General features: G+C 38.7%; 1 protein-coding gene across 6 annotated transcripts in view; it reads right to left on the reverse strand.

Moving 5' to 3' along the window:
* The window catches only part of LOC121322515 (cyclin-dependent kinase 15-like), a 56,884-nt gene that overhangs the window by 38,371 nt on the left and 3,833 nt on the right, over window positions 1-14,680 (reverse strand). For 2 of the 6 annotated variants that reach the window (XM_041262619.1, XM_041262618.1), the window contains exons 2-11: window positions 13,663-13,694; window positions 8,548-8,697; window positions 7,921-8,015; window positions 7,067-7,146; window positions 6,255-6,349; window positions 4,826-4,888; window positions 3,908-4,031; window positions 3,527-3,647; window positions 2,823-2,916; window positions 588-651 (exon numbers count right to left, since the gene is read on the reverse strand). In XM_041262619.1, the coding sequence (XP_041118553.1) occupies window positions 588-651; window positions 2,823-2,916; window positions 3,527-3,647; window positions 3,908-4,031; window positions 4,826-4,888; window positions 6,255-6,349; window positions 7,067-7,146; window positions 7,921-8,015; window positions 8,548-8,697; window positions 13,663-13,694 (918 nt within the window). Of the gene's footprint in view, window positions 1-587; window positions 652-2,822; window positions 2,917-3,526; window positions 3,648-3,907; window positions 4,032-4,825; window positions 4,889-6,254; window positions 6,350-7,066; window positions 7,147-7,920; window positions 8,016-8,547; window positions 8,698-10,668; window positions 10,892-13,636; window positions 13,695-14,680 lie in introns of those variants that run through there. The other 4 variants (XM_041262617.1, XM_041262620.1, XM_041262621.1 and 1 more) reach the window with 4 other exon arrangements.

Below are 14,680 nucleotides of genomic sequence, written 5' to 3' on the forward strand. Positions count from 1 at the left end.
GGAAGTGCCGTAGCGTGCGTTTATTATTTACAATGAAAAGAAAATAAACAAAACAAAACCTAACCAATCTCGGGCCCTACCTAAACAGTTCTTTCTCTAAGCCTGTTCCCTCGTCGTCAAACACAATTCACAATCCAAAGCCATAGACCAAATACCTTTTCCAATAGTTTGTTTTTCCAGTTTCACAACAGTCACACTTATCCGCTTGCTCTCCAACTCTCCCAACCAAACTCCCACTATCACCCAAGCGAAACAAGAACACTCACACCCTTTTAAACGTTCTTAATTAATCTGCTAATTAGTCCATTAAGTAAACCTGGAGTTGGTCCTGACTCCTGTATCCACAAGAAGCACACCCAACATACTAATAGCTGTCATTATCATTATTAACACTGCAGTGACTTTATCAGGATATTTCATGTGATAACTGGGAAAACATACTTTGTCACAGCAATGTCTAATATATAAAATGCTGAATATTTTAAAAGGCAGAGAGTCTGATTGAATCTAGTAAAACTAGACTCAAGAGAGTCATCAGCTGCAGTTTAGATTTGAGAATCATCGAAACAGAACATTGAAAAACAAACCTGGTTTGTAGTTTGGCAGTTGAGTAACTCCAGGCCATGTTTTCTCAGTAGGAACCCCTAATACCTGCAGATGAGAAACACAGCACTCATTTAAGATCCAGCAGAGACAGTTTCTTCATATTAAACTGTGTGTTCCTTTTTAAAATGCAAACTTCTCAAATCCATCTTTACCCTATGAGGGGACCTTGAAAGTTGTATGTTTAAAAAAAATCAACTTGTGTCATGTACCAGCATGTCCATTAAACATTTTTAAGTTGCCTTTGTACAATAGTGAGGTGTAGTAAATGCCAGCAACTCTCCAGTGAGTGGCTAAGTTCAGACTATCAAATACATATTTGCTTAACGTTTGAAACTGTGATAATAATACAGTGTATTACCTAAAGCAAAACCTTGCAGAACCATAATCTGACCACAGCATCTTCAGAATGTGCTGCACAGTGGTCCTTATATGGAAGCACACCTACATGGTACCATGGTAATGCAGTGGATTACCAATGTATATTGCTACACATTATTGTGATGCCAATGGAATGTTAAATTATGAAGTCACTACTGCTGTACCCGCCTACCAATTGCTTATTCTCTACATTCAGTAAGCTCCTGTACAAAACAAATTTAATCTGAGACCTCCAGAGGCGAAAACCCCACTACAGTATGTCAACACACACTGTCCTGACTCCCACCAATGTGCCTCAACTGCAGAGGTTCCTAAACTGGGGTCTGGGCTCCCCTGTGGTCCAAAGAGGTTGCACATGGAGTCTCCAGAAAATACTTGAAATTGTGACAGGCCTTGTGATTTTGACCGTCAATATAGATTACTGCAGTTACTGTTACTGCATTACAGCTTTGCTCTCTTGTTTGCAATTAGCTTTTTCAATTGGGCGATTTGGGGGTCTCGATTCGAAATCATTTTTAAAAAGGGGTTGCCCAAACAAAACAAAAGTGGGCCTCTGCTTCTCTGTGCCCTGGAAGAATTACCCTCCCGGGCCTCCCTGACAGGCTGCTAACAAACATACTCCCTACATTGGAATTGAACCAGAGACCTAGCGTGAACAGCCTCCCCCTGTCAATCCAATTAGACTCCTAGCCTGTCCATTGTGATTTTGGTGTTTGTCAAAGGGAAGGCTGTTTGATAGAGTTTTCAATTAGGGGTTAGGACAAAGACTCTATTCTCCTCAGGGACTTGACCCACCTAGGCAGCTGGAAAACACTTTAATAAAACTATTGGAAACACTTCAAAGTGCAGGTGCACGACCGATATGTATTCAGTTTCACTGTAGTTACCTTCCATATGTATTGAGTAATGCACAGTATCCATAAATGCAGTCACTGTAATTGTGAAAACAATATATACTGGTTCAATAATAGTTCTTTGGTTATTTTTTTGATTATGCATTGGTTAAAAAATTGTGCATTTTCAATTACACTATTACCTGCATCACCCAGTCTCTGCTCATCACAAGGAAAGAGTGGGAGTAACTATATTAAGATGATGGTAAGCATGTTTAATAAGAGGCAAGGCTGTTTGTTAGTATATTACAATAACCTAAAGAAAGCCACATGCAATATGGTGAGATGATTTAGATACTCATTAGGCTGAGAATTTCTCATGGCTTCTCAGGGACTGTCCAGTGCAGGATTTCTGGATGCCAACCCCACTATTGTCTCATGGCCTGTATGCATATTATATAAAGAGGCTTTTTACATTGACATTTACTTGCTGACATCTTGAGGGTGTGCCAGAAATCCCCAGATCAGTATCTGTGACTGGTTTTGCTATAAAACCGCATATGAAAGCCATCAAATACAGCCGTGCAAGGAATTAAAAGTAATTAATCACTGATTTAAAAAAAAAACCTAATTAATTATTAGTTCATTATAAAATACTGTATATAAAAAAAAAAATATTAAAAAATCTAAAAATGATGAGTGGATAGATGTGCCAACCTAAGTAGTTTTTTTTTTGTTTTGTTTTTTTTTACTGATTTTGTAACATTAACCATTGTCCCCTTTTACAAAGAAAAAGCAAATGAACAACCTGAATATATCTTACCAAATTTTGTGAAGTTTGAACACCTGTTTGAAATGGATACTGTATAGAGGCAGAGGCAAATCCTTTGAAGTCGCTTAGTGCCCATAGTATGCCACATCTTTGCATAATATTAATCAGACAATGCATGCTTTGTCACATCACAGTCCCATGTTGAGAGCCTGTTGCTCAGCCTTTTCACTTACTGCCCAGATCTTCTGCAGTTGTTCAACGATATCTGTGACACCAGGGAAAGCTGGGGATCCTTGTAGCATCTCGATAAATATACAGCCCACGCCCCTGGGAATGCAGTGACAAAGAAGATTGAAACTGAAAAATGATATACAAAGTCATTCAGAAGAACAACTAGAATAGACAAGCATCTTGCCATTCAACTAAAGAGCAAGCTCTGTAGTTGAGAGGTAAGTACGGGTCTTTGCTGATGTCAGCATAATGAACTCAGTGTAGAGATTCATTACATTCTCCTCCTGCTTAATCAAATCTCATCCTCGATCGTAAACACAAGTGCGTATCCACCTGAATCAGGGAGGGAGCGACTTTACTGAATCATGTGTCTCGCAAGCCAGAATACATGCTATAGCTTATAATAATGCAAAGAACACAGACATTTAAATACCTGTTTCAACAACAGGGGTCAAGATTATTTTCCATAGGGCACCACTGTGAATTTGACATCTCAGACCATTGAGTTGAAAGGAAAGGTTCAAGACAAACGCCTTACCATTCAATAAAGAGCAAATCGAGAAGTAAGTACATGTTTTGTGCTTATGTCAGAATTATTAACTCATCCGCCGCTAACAGGAGATTCATTACAATGTGACTGGATGACAGTGGTGGTGTACACAGCTATACCCTGCCTGGGTCTCTTTCAGATTGCAGTGGCTCTCACCACATGTCCAGTCCAGTGGAGTAGTCCGTGGCTCCTAGAAGAGCATCAGGTGGCCGGTACCACAGCGTCACCACCTCTGAGGAGTAGGTTTGACTGGGGATAGACTTGGCCCGTGCCAGACCTGCCAAACAACAAATCGTTACAATGGAGTGCTCGCTATATTTTAACATTACTTGATTTAGAGGTTATGGGTCATCTCAATTTTAACATTTTATTCTTGTGCAAAGGTTTCTCGGTAGAAAAAAAACAACATTGAAACCAAAGAAACCTTGATGGTTGATCACTCGCTCCAAACTTTCAGAGTTAATTTTGGTTCAAACTGTGCAGTGAAGCAGAAGCGTACAAGTAAATGCGGTGGCTGGTTTCTGGTCCTGAACTCACCAAAATCTGCGAGCTTGAGCTCCCCCAGGTAGCTGATCAGCAGGTTCTGTGGTTTGAGGTCTCGGTGCAGAATCCTCTGGCGGTGGATATACGACAGACCCCTCAGCAATTGAAACAGTAAGATCTGCGAGAGAGACATCAAGACTGTGAGTCACTTCACATGACACACTCCTTGCCAAGCACCAATTATCTGTAATGCAAGATCATATTGTGCACAACCATGTGTCATGTTTGCTATTTTCCAGACTTTATATGTCATAGATTGTATTTAATAAGTCCCAGTAATTGGACTATATGGAAACACTTTTAGAGTGATCGACATTTCTAGAAATTAATTAACCTGGAATTATTGGCGATAACCAAAAAATGGCAGTCATTTCTAATGTCTAAATTTATACTTTCGGTTTTTACATATGGTACTAATTTTCATACTTTTTTTTAACACATTGCATTTGCTGCTAAATGTCTGATTGCTGTCAATTAGACATTTTTTAGAAATCTGCTGCTTTGCGATTTTGTAGTTTCCCATGCTTCTACTATGCCCAACCGTGGTTAACTGTGTTATTTACCATGCACTGACTGCTCTTTGATTCACCACAGTATATCATATTGAACTTCTGTTGGGAAACAGTAATATGAAACATGCAACATCATATTTTTAACCTTTACTGTCTCACTCATTCAGAAAGTTAACATTAAAGGTAGGAGCTTACTGTGACCTTTCCTGACACTTGGGATTTTGTAGACAAGTTAAAGGCAGATTTAGAGACTATTGATAATAGCTCTGTATTGGAACAGCAGAACCACTGTGAATAATTGCAAACACAACTAGGACAATGCACTTTAACTCTAAAATACCAATAGAGGTATCGCCACTCTTTCAGTCTGAATGGATATTATATATTCAGTAACTGTTACCTTTACATTGTATGAATGCAGGCCCCCAGGGTGCTGAATCATATATTGTGCAAGATCAGTTTGCTAGAGAGAGAGAGAGAGAGAGAGAGAGAGAGAGAGAGAGAGAGAGAGAGAGAGAGAGAGAGAGGGGAGGGGAGGGGTTGTTGACAAGAACAAGCTGTTAACACATAATATACAGCGGATGTAGGGGTTTTTAGCATTGCCCAACATTATAGCTGTTGTTTTTCTAATAAGTATATCTTGGGAGTGATAACCAAGGGTTAATATCCGGTTTTTACTGCTGCGGTTTACAGTATATTTATATACTGATATGTGTTCCTTTCAAAACTGCACCTGTGAGACCTATATAGCAAGTAGAAGTGCACAACAGGTAGGATTTATGAAACTGAGTTGTGAACTGTAACTCCTTTTAATCTGCAATTTTGAGTGGAGCAGTGTTTCTTAGACCTCTATACAGGCCTGCTGTGCCATGGCAGAACAATGAGATTTGGCTTGCCTTTCAGAGAATTCTTTTTAGTGCTATCATGCGATTTGACCACTAGGTGGCATCACACACAAATACTGCAAAGGGAAAATATTTTTTACTCCAATTCTATTTTTTTTTAGCTGACAATTTTGCCCTTTTAAAAGAGTAGTTGACCCACATCAGATAAACAATCTCATCTCAGCATTTTGAAGAAAAAGTAAAAACTTGGCAGAGTGAAATTCGGCAAAAAATTTATTTTCTGCTTTTAGTTTTATTTCTATTTAGAAAGGCTGTATTTAAAAGAAAGGATGAAAGTAAAACATGTAGCCCTCAAACCTCACTTGCCTCATACTTCATTCAGTACATTATAAATAAAAGCACCTTTTTAGTGACTGCTATGCTGAAGACATGTATTCTGTGCGACTGTAGCATCGGAACAGCTGTAATTCAATTCCAGGCAAATTTCAGGTTTGTTTACCATTAATCACCAGGTGCAAATGTTTCAATGACTCTGTACAGTTCTGCTTCTGAGCAGCTGGTAAATCTTTATAAATTGCTGTGTAATATTTCTACCTTTGTCTGGGGCCCATTTTAGTTTGTTACCATACCAATGGAGAGCGATATGGTGAGACCAGAAGTATATGCTCTCCAAGCAGTATTGGGAAAGATTAATGTATGCACAGTGATCCGGTATAAAATGGATATCCATATATATATATATATATATATATATATATATATATATATATATATATATATATATATATATATATATATATATATATATTGATTTAGTAAGAGCTGTGGTATCCCAGATAGTTTGTAAGCATGGCAAATAATGATCTACACAGAACCAATAATAGAGAATCATACAGAACAACCCTACTGTTATAACAGGACACTAAATGGGTAAGAAATGAATTATTACTAGACAAATGATGAACCGGGAATGATATAACTCACCACATACTCAAAAACGAATGTCAGGGTCTCTCGTGTGTGAATGATGTCATGGAGAAGGACAATGTTGGCATGTTTCAGGCCCTTCAGCAACGAGGCTGAAATTTCACAACAGAAAATGATTGTTAGGCAACAGAACAGAACCATGATAAGAAGTCAGTTAGTAGAATGATCTCAAGATCTGGAGACTTCCCAGTGTGTTAATGTGTTATCTCCCAAAGGAAAGCAGCTAAATACCAAGAAAATAGTTTTAGTTGTAAGCCCAGTTGTATTTGGAGCAGGTTGCTGCAAGTATGGGTGAACCAAATTCATCATCCCAGCAGCCACTGGCACTTCTACTGCGATTGCTGTGTCACCTAGTGAGTATGTATCCCATGCTAAGAGCAGCTAGCAAACCTTGTAGCAGGTAAAATCATCATCACACCGTAATAAATTCACAATCCAATCATTAATCATTTTAAAGTAATAGAAAAATGGTTCTCAATCTGGGGTCCAGGCCTCCAGGGGATCCACTGAGATTGTTCAGGGGGTCCTCAGTTAAAAAGAAATAATTTTAATGAAAAAATATAATATATGTAATGTATGTAATGTTTGAATAGTGATATTGCACTATTTACAGTATATATTGAATATGCGTACAATAACAACTGTCTTCATTATCTTTATAGTGGAATACAGCCCCTGATACTTCCACAGATTTGAAATGCTTTGGTGTCACTGGATTGTTTAGCCTTTTCCTCACTTTTACAGCTTCTCTATTCAGACTTGCAGCAGAGGATTAAAACAACAAATTAAGTTGTGTAAAAGGCCCCTACCTTCTCTAATAGCTGTGAATGGCACTCCTTCTTCTGTCTTCATCCTAATCACTTTTAAAGCAACAAGGTGTCCATTTATCCTACAGTTAACCCATAAATAAAAGCATCACTCGACTGAATCCGTGCTCAGACAGTCTGGCTTTAATGAACAGCAGGGCAGTGCAATGACTGTCCGGCTGTATCTTGCCCTTGCCTGAATTTCCTTAGTTATTTACAATATTTGGAGCACAAGCAGGGCTTTTTGATATTTCAGCTGTTAAACTTTACCACAGTACAGATTAGCATGTTTGGAAGCCTTAAATTATCATCACCGTGGCAACAGTTTTATAAAAGCTCAGCCAGGAAAAATATATTAATTATTTGTACATTTGGTATCACAAATTATTTGCAGTGTGGGTTACCGTTTCTGCTTAACTGTCCACACACATATAGCAGCCCAATTTTACTGCCAACAGACTGACAAGCAACCTGTGTAACTTTTAATGAAGAATAAAGATACACCCTGACTGTGTCCAAAGGGTGGGAGAGTCAAATTCCCTGTGGGACACACTTCTTAAAGCACTCCTCCAAACACACACAAACACATGCACACACAGACACATGCACACACAGACAGATATAGTGATGCACTGCAGTATCCAAACACCCCAGAGGCAAGCAAATCACCAAGATATGGTAACTTATGGTAAATTTCACGTTTCACCAATTTAGCCCAATATGTAACCTGCAAAATTACTGAGCAAATATACCACTGTAAACATATACAGTATAAGGTTGGTTTTAAGAAGTATTTCCATATTTTTTAGGTGTAAAATGTTCAGAAACCAGGGTTTGCATGCAAAGCCTACACTGACCGGCTGATTCCTTTATAAACAGTGGCGTAGGAACCCTCTCCCAGCTTCTCCAGGTTCAGGTAGGAGGTGGCTGTCCCAAACTGGAGACCAGTTCTCTAAATGCAAGGATTGATTACAGTTAGCTCTGCTCTTTATCGGGAAGAATAGAAAGCACCATCCAATTATGTTGTCATTATAAACTATCAATGGGAATTCCCAATTAGTACAATTCCGAACAGTTCTCTGCTAGCCATTGGTAGAACTGAACCAACATTTTCAGACTTTGACATTATAATAGTAGGATATGTCAAAAAAAACAATAGTAGTGTGCTACCATATACAAACCACAGTGCAATATTTGTTATTGATTGTTTTGCCATTACTGGTAATGATGAAATCTGCTGTATAATAATGGTACCCCACAGTGTTTTTTGGGGGGGCTAGATTCTTTCCTCCTGCACCCAAATACATGCAGGACAGAAAGATGAATTAGTTAATAGTAGGGACTGCCTTCTACTGTATATAATGCCGGCATATATAATTTGTAGCAAATTCTTCCAATAGCTTTTTTTGCTTCCTCAGGATATATAAATAAATGAAGCTCACATTCCCACCTTTCCTGTGGAAACAATTTCAATAGGTCCTCACCCATTGGAATCCTTCTTCGAAGCTCTTTTCACCCAAGGGGTCACTGTTGCTCCTTGTCCTTTGAACTGTCAACCTCCTGACCTGTAGGGTGTGGAACCAATGGGGCTGGATCTCCTCTGAAGGAAATGCAGAATCGGTGAGGTCAGTCAGCTGGAAAACATTAACATAGAAAAAGACGATTAAAATGACTGCAGAGAGTTTTAGGATATGCTGCGGGCCCAGTTTACAAAGTTAGTTCATGAGTTATTTAAAACCATTCTTCTTCATGTATAATGCATGTTTCATATGCGTGCAATGTTTATAAACCGTTGTTGGCTTCTTTAAACTAGAGCGGGTTTCTGTGTACAACATTTTATTGATTTTTTTTTTTTTTTTATGTTTTATTTAAAATATGCATTCATGCAAAGGCCCAGAGGAACAGCACGGTTTCTGTTTTTATGTATCTCTAATTATAGCCACCAATCTAAACAAAGATCCATGATTGCAGAACAACTAGGCTGGGGGCATTTGTTGCCAGATTAAAAAATGTTGGTATGCAAAAACTGATTATCATCCCATCTGTAAATACAGACAAAATATTTAAATGAGCAATCTGTCCCTCAGGTGCTTTAGTTCTCTGCATAAAAAAGAGGTTTGTGTCATTGTAACTGTCCTACTAGTCTTGGCAGCCAGTCACCTAAGCAAAAGCACATTTCTGGGGGTAAAATAAAGAATAAATTACTTTTCATCTATTCCGGTATTTGTGGAACATCTTTGACTTTTAGACAAAACAACCTTCACAATATCAATTCAATTGTAAGGAAACTTCCTTGTCACCTAAACTGGATTTGAACCTGAGGTGAAAGGTTGATGTTCTAATCCACCTCAATGCCTAGTTCTGTTTCAATGATCTAGTAATGCTAGAGAATGAGTTTAGATACAGACAAGGTTGTCCCACCAGTAGTAGGATTCTTCATATTGTTTCTTCAGCGTGCCTCAGCTGCTATGCTATCTAGTCAATCATACACAGCCTCTGAACTGCAGTGACATGAACTGTTGTGTCAAATTGCATGGTCTTTTAACAATAACAGCAGTCGACAGAGCATTGATCATGGGTCTCCACAATACAAACCCAGAGCCTTTGACTACACTGCCAGGCAGCACCCGGACTGATGTTCTTGCTTAATCTTGTGACAGGGAGCAGGGAACAACATAACAAACTGTCTTCAGGCAATAATTAGACAGGCTGGAGAGTTCCTGGTGGAAAGGAGGGGGTGGTTCAGTGCCTGTAGCGCCAGCAATGTCAGCAACAAAGACTGCAGGAATGAAGGAAAACTATCATTCTGGATGGTTGAATCAGGACAGTCATTCAAGGTTAAACCCATAATAAACATTTGTAGCAAGCAATATAGAGAGCAACCTGAGATGCTCTACATGTTTGTACATGGCAAATGGATTACTGCATAGGATGCTGTACGATACAAACTGACATCCAGCTTGTATCTTACATAGCAACCTATACAATATATTTGTATAAATATATAGTAAATAAGAATAACTAGACAGTTATTTTAACATGACGTCATTTCAAACTGATAGATACAGTATGAAACAAGCCATCTAATAAAAACTGTCTGATACAAAGGTATTTCAGATGGCTGCATCACATCAATGTCAGGGTCTTCTACATATTATATACATTACCTTCAAAAAAATAAACAACAGAGATTCTGCTGTCAGAACTTTAGACTAGTGATGACATTTCCCTGTGGTCTAAACTAAGATCGTTTTAAAAATAGAACCCAGCTAAAAATATTAAGACCATCTCAACAGAAGTATAGACAGTTTGTAGGTGAAGCGGTCCTGGGATACTAGCTTACAGAAGCACTTTGTATCTCTATTGAGTTACTGTGAGTGGTCTTTTCCATTTAATTCTGTGAGAAATCACATTGGTTTGGTGACCGCTGCAGCCAAGCCAAGGTTAATTGTGTCACGAGTGATGTGAGGTCACATCTCACAGGCTATAGATAAGGCTATTAACTCAGTCCCACAAAGCAGAATCTCAGAAGTAATATGTATGCTAATCCAACACACAGGCAAGTCCAGTCTAAGCCCAGGCGGTTCTCCACATTGATACAGTACCTCCATGGCAGGGAGTTCATCTAGACTTTTGCTGTCCTCCTGTGTGCCCTCCTCTTCTGTTTTGTCTGGGAAACAGCAGCAGAAGCAACGTCCACACACCTCCCTCAAAGAGCTGACACACAGGGCCCGGTCCACCATACTCCTTACTGTCTCTTTGTGAAACTCTTTCATTTGTTAGCAGCACAACCAAGGTTTCCAAAACGCTTCAATGCTCATATGACTTGCATGAGCCCTGCTTCAAGTAAAGTCCCATGACTTTGTCTTTTTTCTATTTCTTTCCTACTGTGAAACAAGCTCAGCTATTCAAACACAGTGACAGTTCAAGCATGGGGGAGTCAGTTGTGTACAAAGTGTGGAGCTCTTGTGTTTTTATGGTGAGAGCTGCGATTTTGCTTCTTCTCTGCTTGTAATGACAGTGTTGTTTCACTTGTCTCCAAAGTAGTTAGATTTTGCTCTTGCATTTATAGGTTACCTGTGCTTGTCTACCTTTATTTTTAAAAACAATTACATTTTTCTATCCAATTTGATATGCTCAATTTGAATGCTGCCTCACCACTGCAACCCAGTTACCAATCAACAGGACTGAAACGCTTTTTACCCCTCAGTATTGAACCCTGGAGGCCTAGCCCAGGAAGTCTGCACCTGGATTCTTTTGGTACCTGACCAGTAGGGGTCACTGAAGTGCCATGGTGTGCAATATCCTGACAATTTTCATATCTAACCACACTTAGGATGCAAACCACACTTGTATGACAACCTGAACTCCAAGTGGCTGTGCTTTTACAGGGTGAGCTACTTGGGGCACCGTCTATATTTTTATAAAAGTTTACTAAAATATACAGGTTCCGTTGTGAAAGTATGGTAAAGCACAGTGATTAATGGTTGTTAAAAATGCCACAAATGCATACAATACAGTACATTGTATACAATGATGGAATATAATACTAATATTGTCACAGTTCCCCTTGCAGTATTTTACATTATTTACATGGATCTTTCTCTCCTGAGCTCGTTGTATTCACTGTGTGTCGGTCTATGAATCTGCACCAGAAAAAAAAAAAAAAACTGGCCAACTGGAGGAAACAAATGAGTGATCATTTAGTGTTTTGAAAATTTAACATTGCAACCTGTTAATTACTGTGCAAATGTACTAAGAGAAAACAGGTTTAGAATTAATATATGCAGCAGGAAAAAAGCAAAGCTATTCTATTTCCCCTAGAACTCCAGGGAGAGATTTTAGTTTTGACTTTGTTTTCATCAAGCTAAAACAATAAATACTGGAATTTTTGTAGGCTCATTTAGTTTTGTTTTTCTAATGAAGAACATGTGGAAGCAATGGGATATTGAGAGTAATCTGCATTCCCTGAATATTTATTACAGATTCAATTAATTCAAGTGTTTGCCCCCTATCTGAGGTAAGTTTGCATGAGTGTGCCGTAGGTAGGTAAATGTTAGTTGTTAAGTTCAGCGTATTTCAGAGTTTTGCCAGGATAACCTGCATGGCTGCTACAGAACAGTTGTGATGCAAGAGCCCACACAAAGACCTGGCCCAGCCACTAGCAGGACCCAGCTAGGTCACGTGCTCCAGCAAACCTACGACAAGTCCAGTAGCAATATTTATTGCCGTCGTTTTGAATGGTAATATGTCAACTTAAGCAAAATAAGTGTTTCTGTTTGATGAACTAAATGACAATAGTTCAGTTTTGCAAAGGTATAAACCTTATTCATTTTGGGTGACAATATTTGTTTTTCTTTCTTTATTGTGTTCTGACAGGAATATACTGAACTGTATGTAAAGCTTCAATGGGTTTTAAATGCACATCTACAGCATAACCCCAAAGCTCAACAATACGCCTCATGATGATTCTGACTGCCAGCATTTAAACACAGAGGTTGATTATTCTAGTGGATTATACCCCAACAGAGAGTCCACTTCAAGCAGAAACATTAGATGTGCTTCATGGCTTGTGGCTAATTGCCTGAACACCATTTATTTAATTGTTTGCCTTTTGTTTATTTATTTAGCTTGCAAAGCTGTTAAATTCAAATACCCTCCTCAAGCATAATGCCATTAATTAAACTTTGTAACACCTAATTAAAATTCTTAGCAATTAAGCATGTTATCAGAAAAATTCAGAAAAGCCGCGTTTTTTATAAATTCTGTTTCCTTCTTAAGACCGCACTTTGGATCCATTTAAGGAAGATCGCTACAATAAGAGGAATTCCGAGAAACAAAAATGAATGGGTTTCTAAAGCCTTCTTCAAGGATGTATGAAGCTAACAACTGATATGTTTGTAGTGACAGGCTCTCTGTAACACAGTTTGCATGTTGGTTTTCATTTGTTATCATCATGGCACCACATGGTGCTTGTTTAAGAGTGAAAACACCATTTGATGCACAACACAGTTTTTCAATGTGTCTGTAATCATGCTGTATTTGACTGCAGTTGTTTTACAGGTAATGTGTGTTTACAATAATCCCTTCTCAATCACCAGTATAGTGGTCATAATGGAGCCTTTATAAAAGTTTATCAGAGTATGTTTGTAGTTTTGCAATGCTTTTCCCATGGTTTTCCTATGCATTTACCATAGTTTACCATGGATTGTCGTGTTTATTAATACCTCACTATTCTTTACCATGCTGACCTAAGCTTTACTGTGCTTTATTACACTTTGCTATTCTTTTTCTAGGGTACACTTTTATAAGGGAGAGTTGGAGAGAAACATTCAGAAGTTGCACTGAAAGATACTGATACATTGAGTGATCTGAATGATAAAGAGGTCTTTATATGGATCTGGTCATTTGGGAGCTACTATGCTAGCGGTCACAGAAAAGAATAGTTCATGACACATGTTATATTTATTTTATGAACCTGAAGTTATGGATGGATTGTAAAACTGTAGAATCTGAGCAATACGTTTTCATACAGGCAGATAATACAGTTGTGTTCACCACAAAATACTGTACCAGAAGTGTCATGCTGAGGTCCTTACCTCCTCATAGCCCAAGTGTCTCTGCTTCAGACCTATTAAAAATAAAGGATGCTTACATGTTAGTTCCATTGATAACACCTAGAGCCTGTAACACATCATGCCTGCTCTAATATCTCATTCTGTAATGTGCTGTTGTTACATTATCTATAAAGATGGATAAAGTGATCGCCTCAGCTACATTTAGGCATTGTTTGTGTATGCTCTTTGGCTCCCTGTTTTGCATTATTTCATTTTTATTTAGAAAACTAAACTGCAGACAGGTACTAAAAATGTTTTTAATATCAATATTTATTGACAGTTTTGCGTAGGTGGGAATTTGGAGTTTGCTTTTTGTGATGAAAGGAAAAGGTCCTGGGCTGGAATCTGACCTCCCGACGCTAGAGGACTCTGGGTCAACACTCAGAACCCCTTACAAAGATCACGTGACCGCGATGTACGTCGCGCTTCCCAGGGACTCCATCTTTGTATGGGTTATCAGTATGGGCATACGATTCCCTGTCACTCAGGTCAAGTGTATATTGAGAACACCTGCAGGGCACTGACTGGTGTTCCATTGATCTCAGGGGCTGGGTTTAGAGTAGAAAAGGGAACCCAGCTGTTGTACTCGTTTGTTGGTTGTTTGGAAGCCAGTGAGTGTGAACCAGGGAGAGACAAAGGGAGTTTATGATACAGATTTAGCGTTGCTAATTATTTATTGCACATAGTACGAAGAAGACTGAGACTTGAGAGAGTACATGCAGAAGGACTGCAGCGGAACCTGGGACTATTGTCCTGCCACCCAGTCCTTGGCTTTTCTTAAGCCGAGACCCTCTCCCAGACTATTGTGGTAAGCTGTTAGGTAGTTTTGTTCAATTTAGACCACCAATGTTTCATTTGTGTTTTAGGCAGCTTTTGCCCTATAGCTGTTTTAATGATAAGCAAAACAGCCTCTGACTAACACCAGCATCTAGATCATTTTACACCTGCAGGTGCAATTGGTGCTACAACATTTTTAGTAGCAAATTATTCTTTTCAAGCC

This window comes from Polyodon spathula, chromosome 10 (assembly GCF_017654505.1).
Source record: "Polyodon spathula isolate WHYD16114869_AA chromosome 10, ASM1765450v1, whole genome shotgun sequence".
Classification (NCBI taxonomy): domain Eukaryota; kingdom Metazoa; phylum Chordata; class Actinopteri; order Acipenseriformes; family Polyodontidae; genus Polyodon; species Polyodon spathula.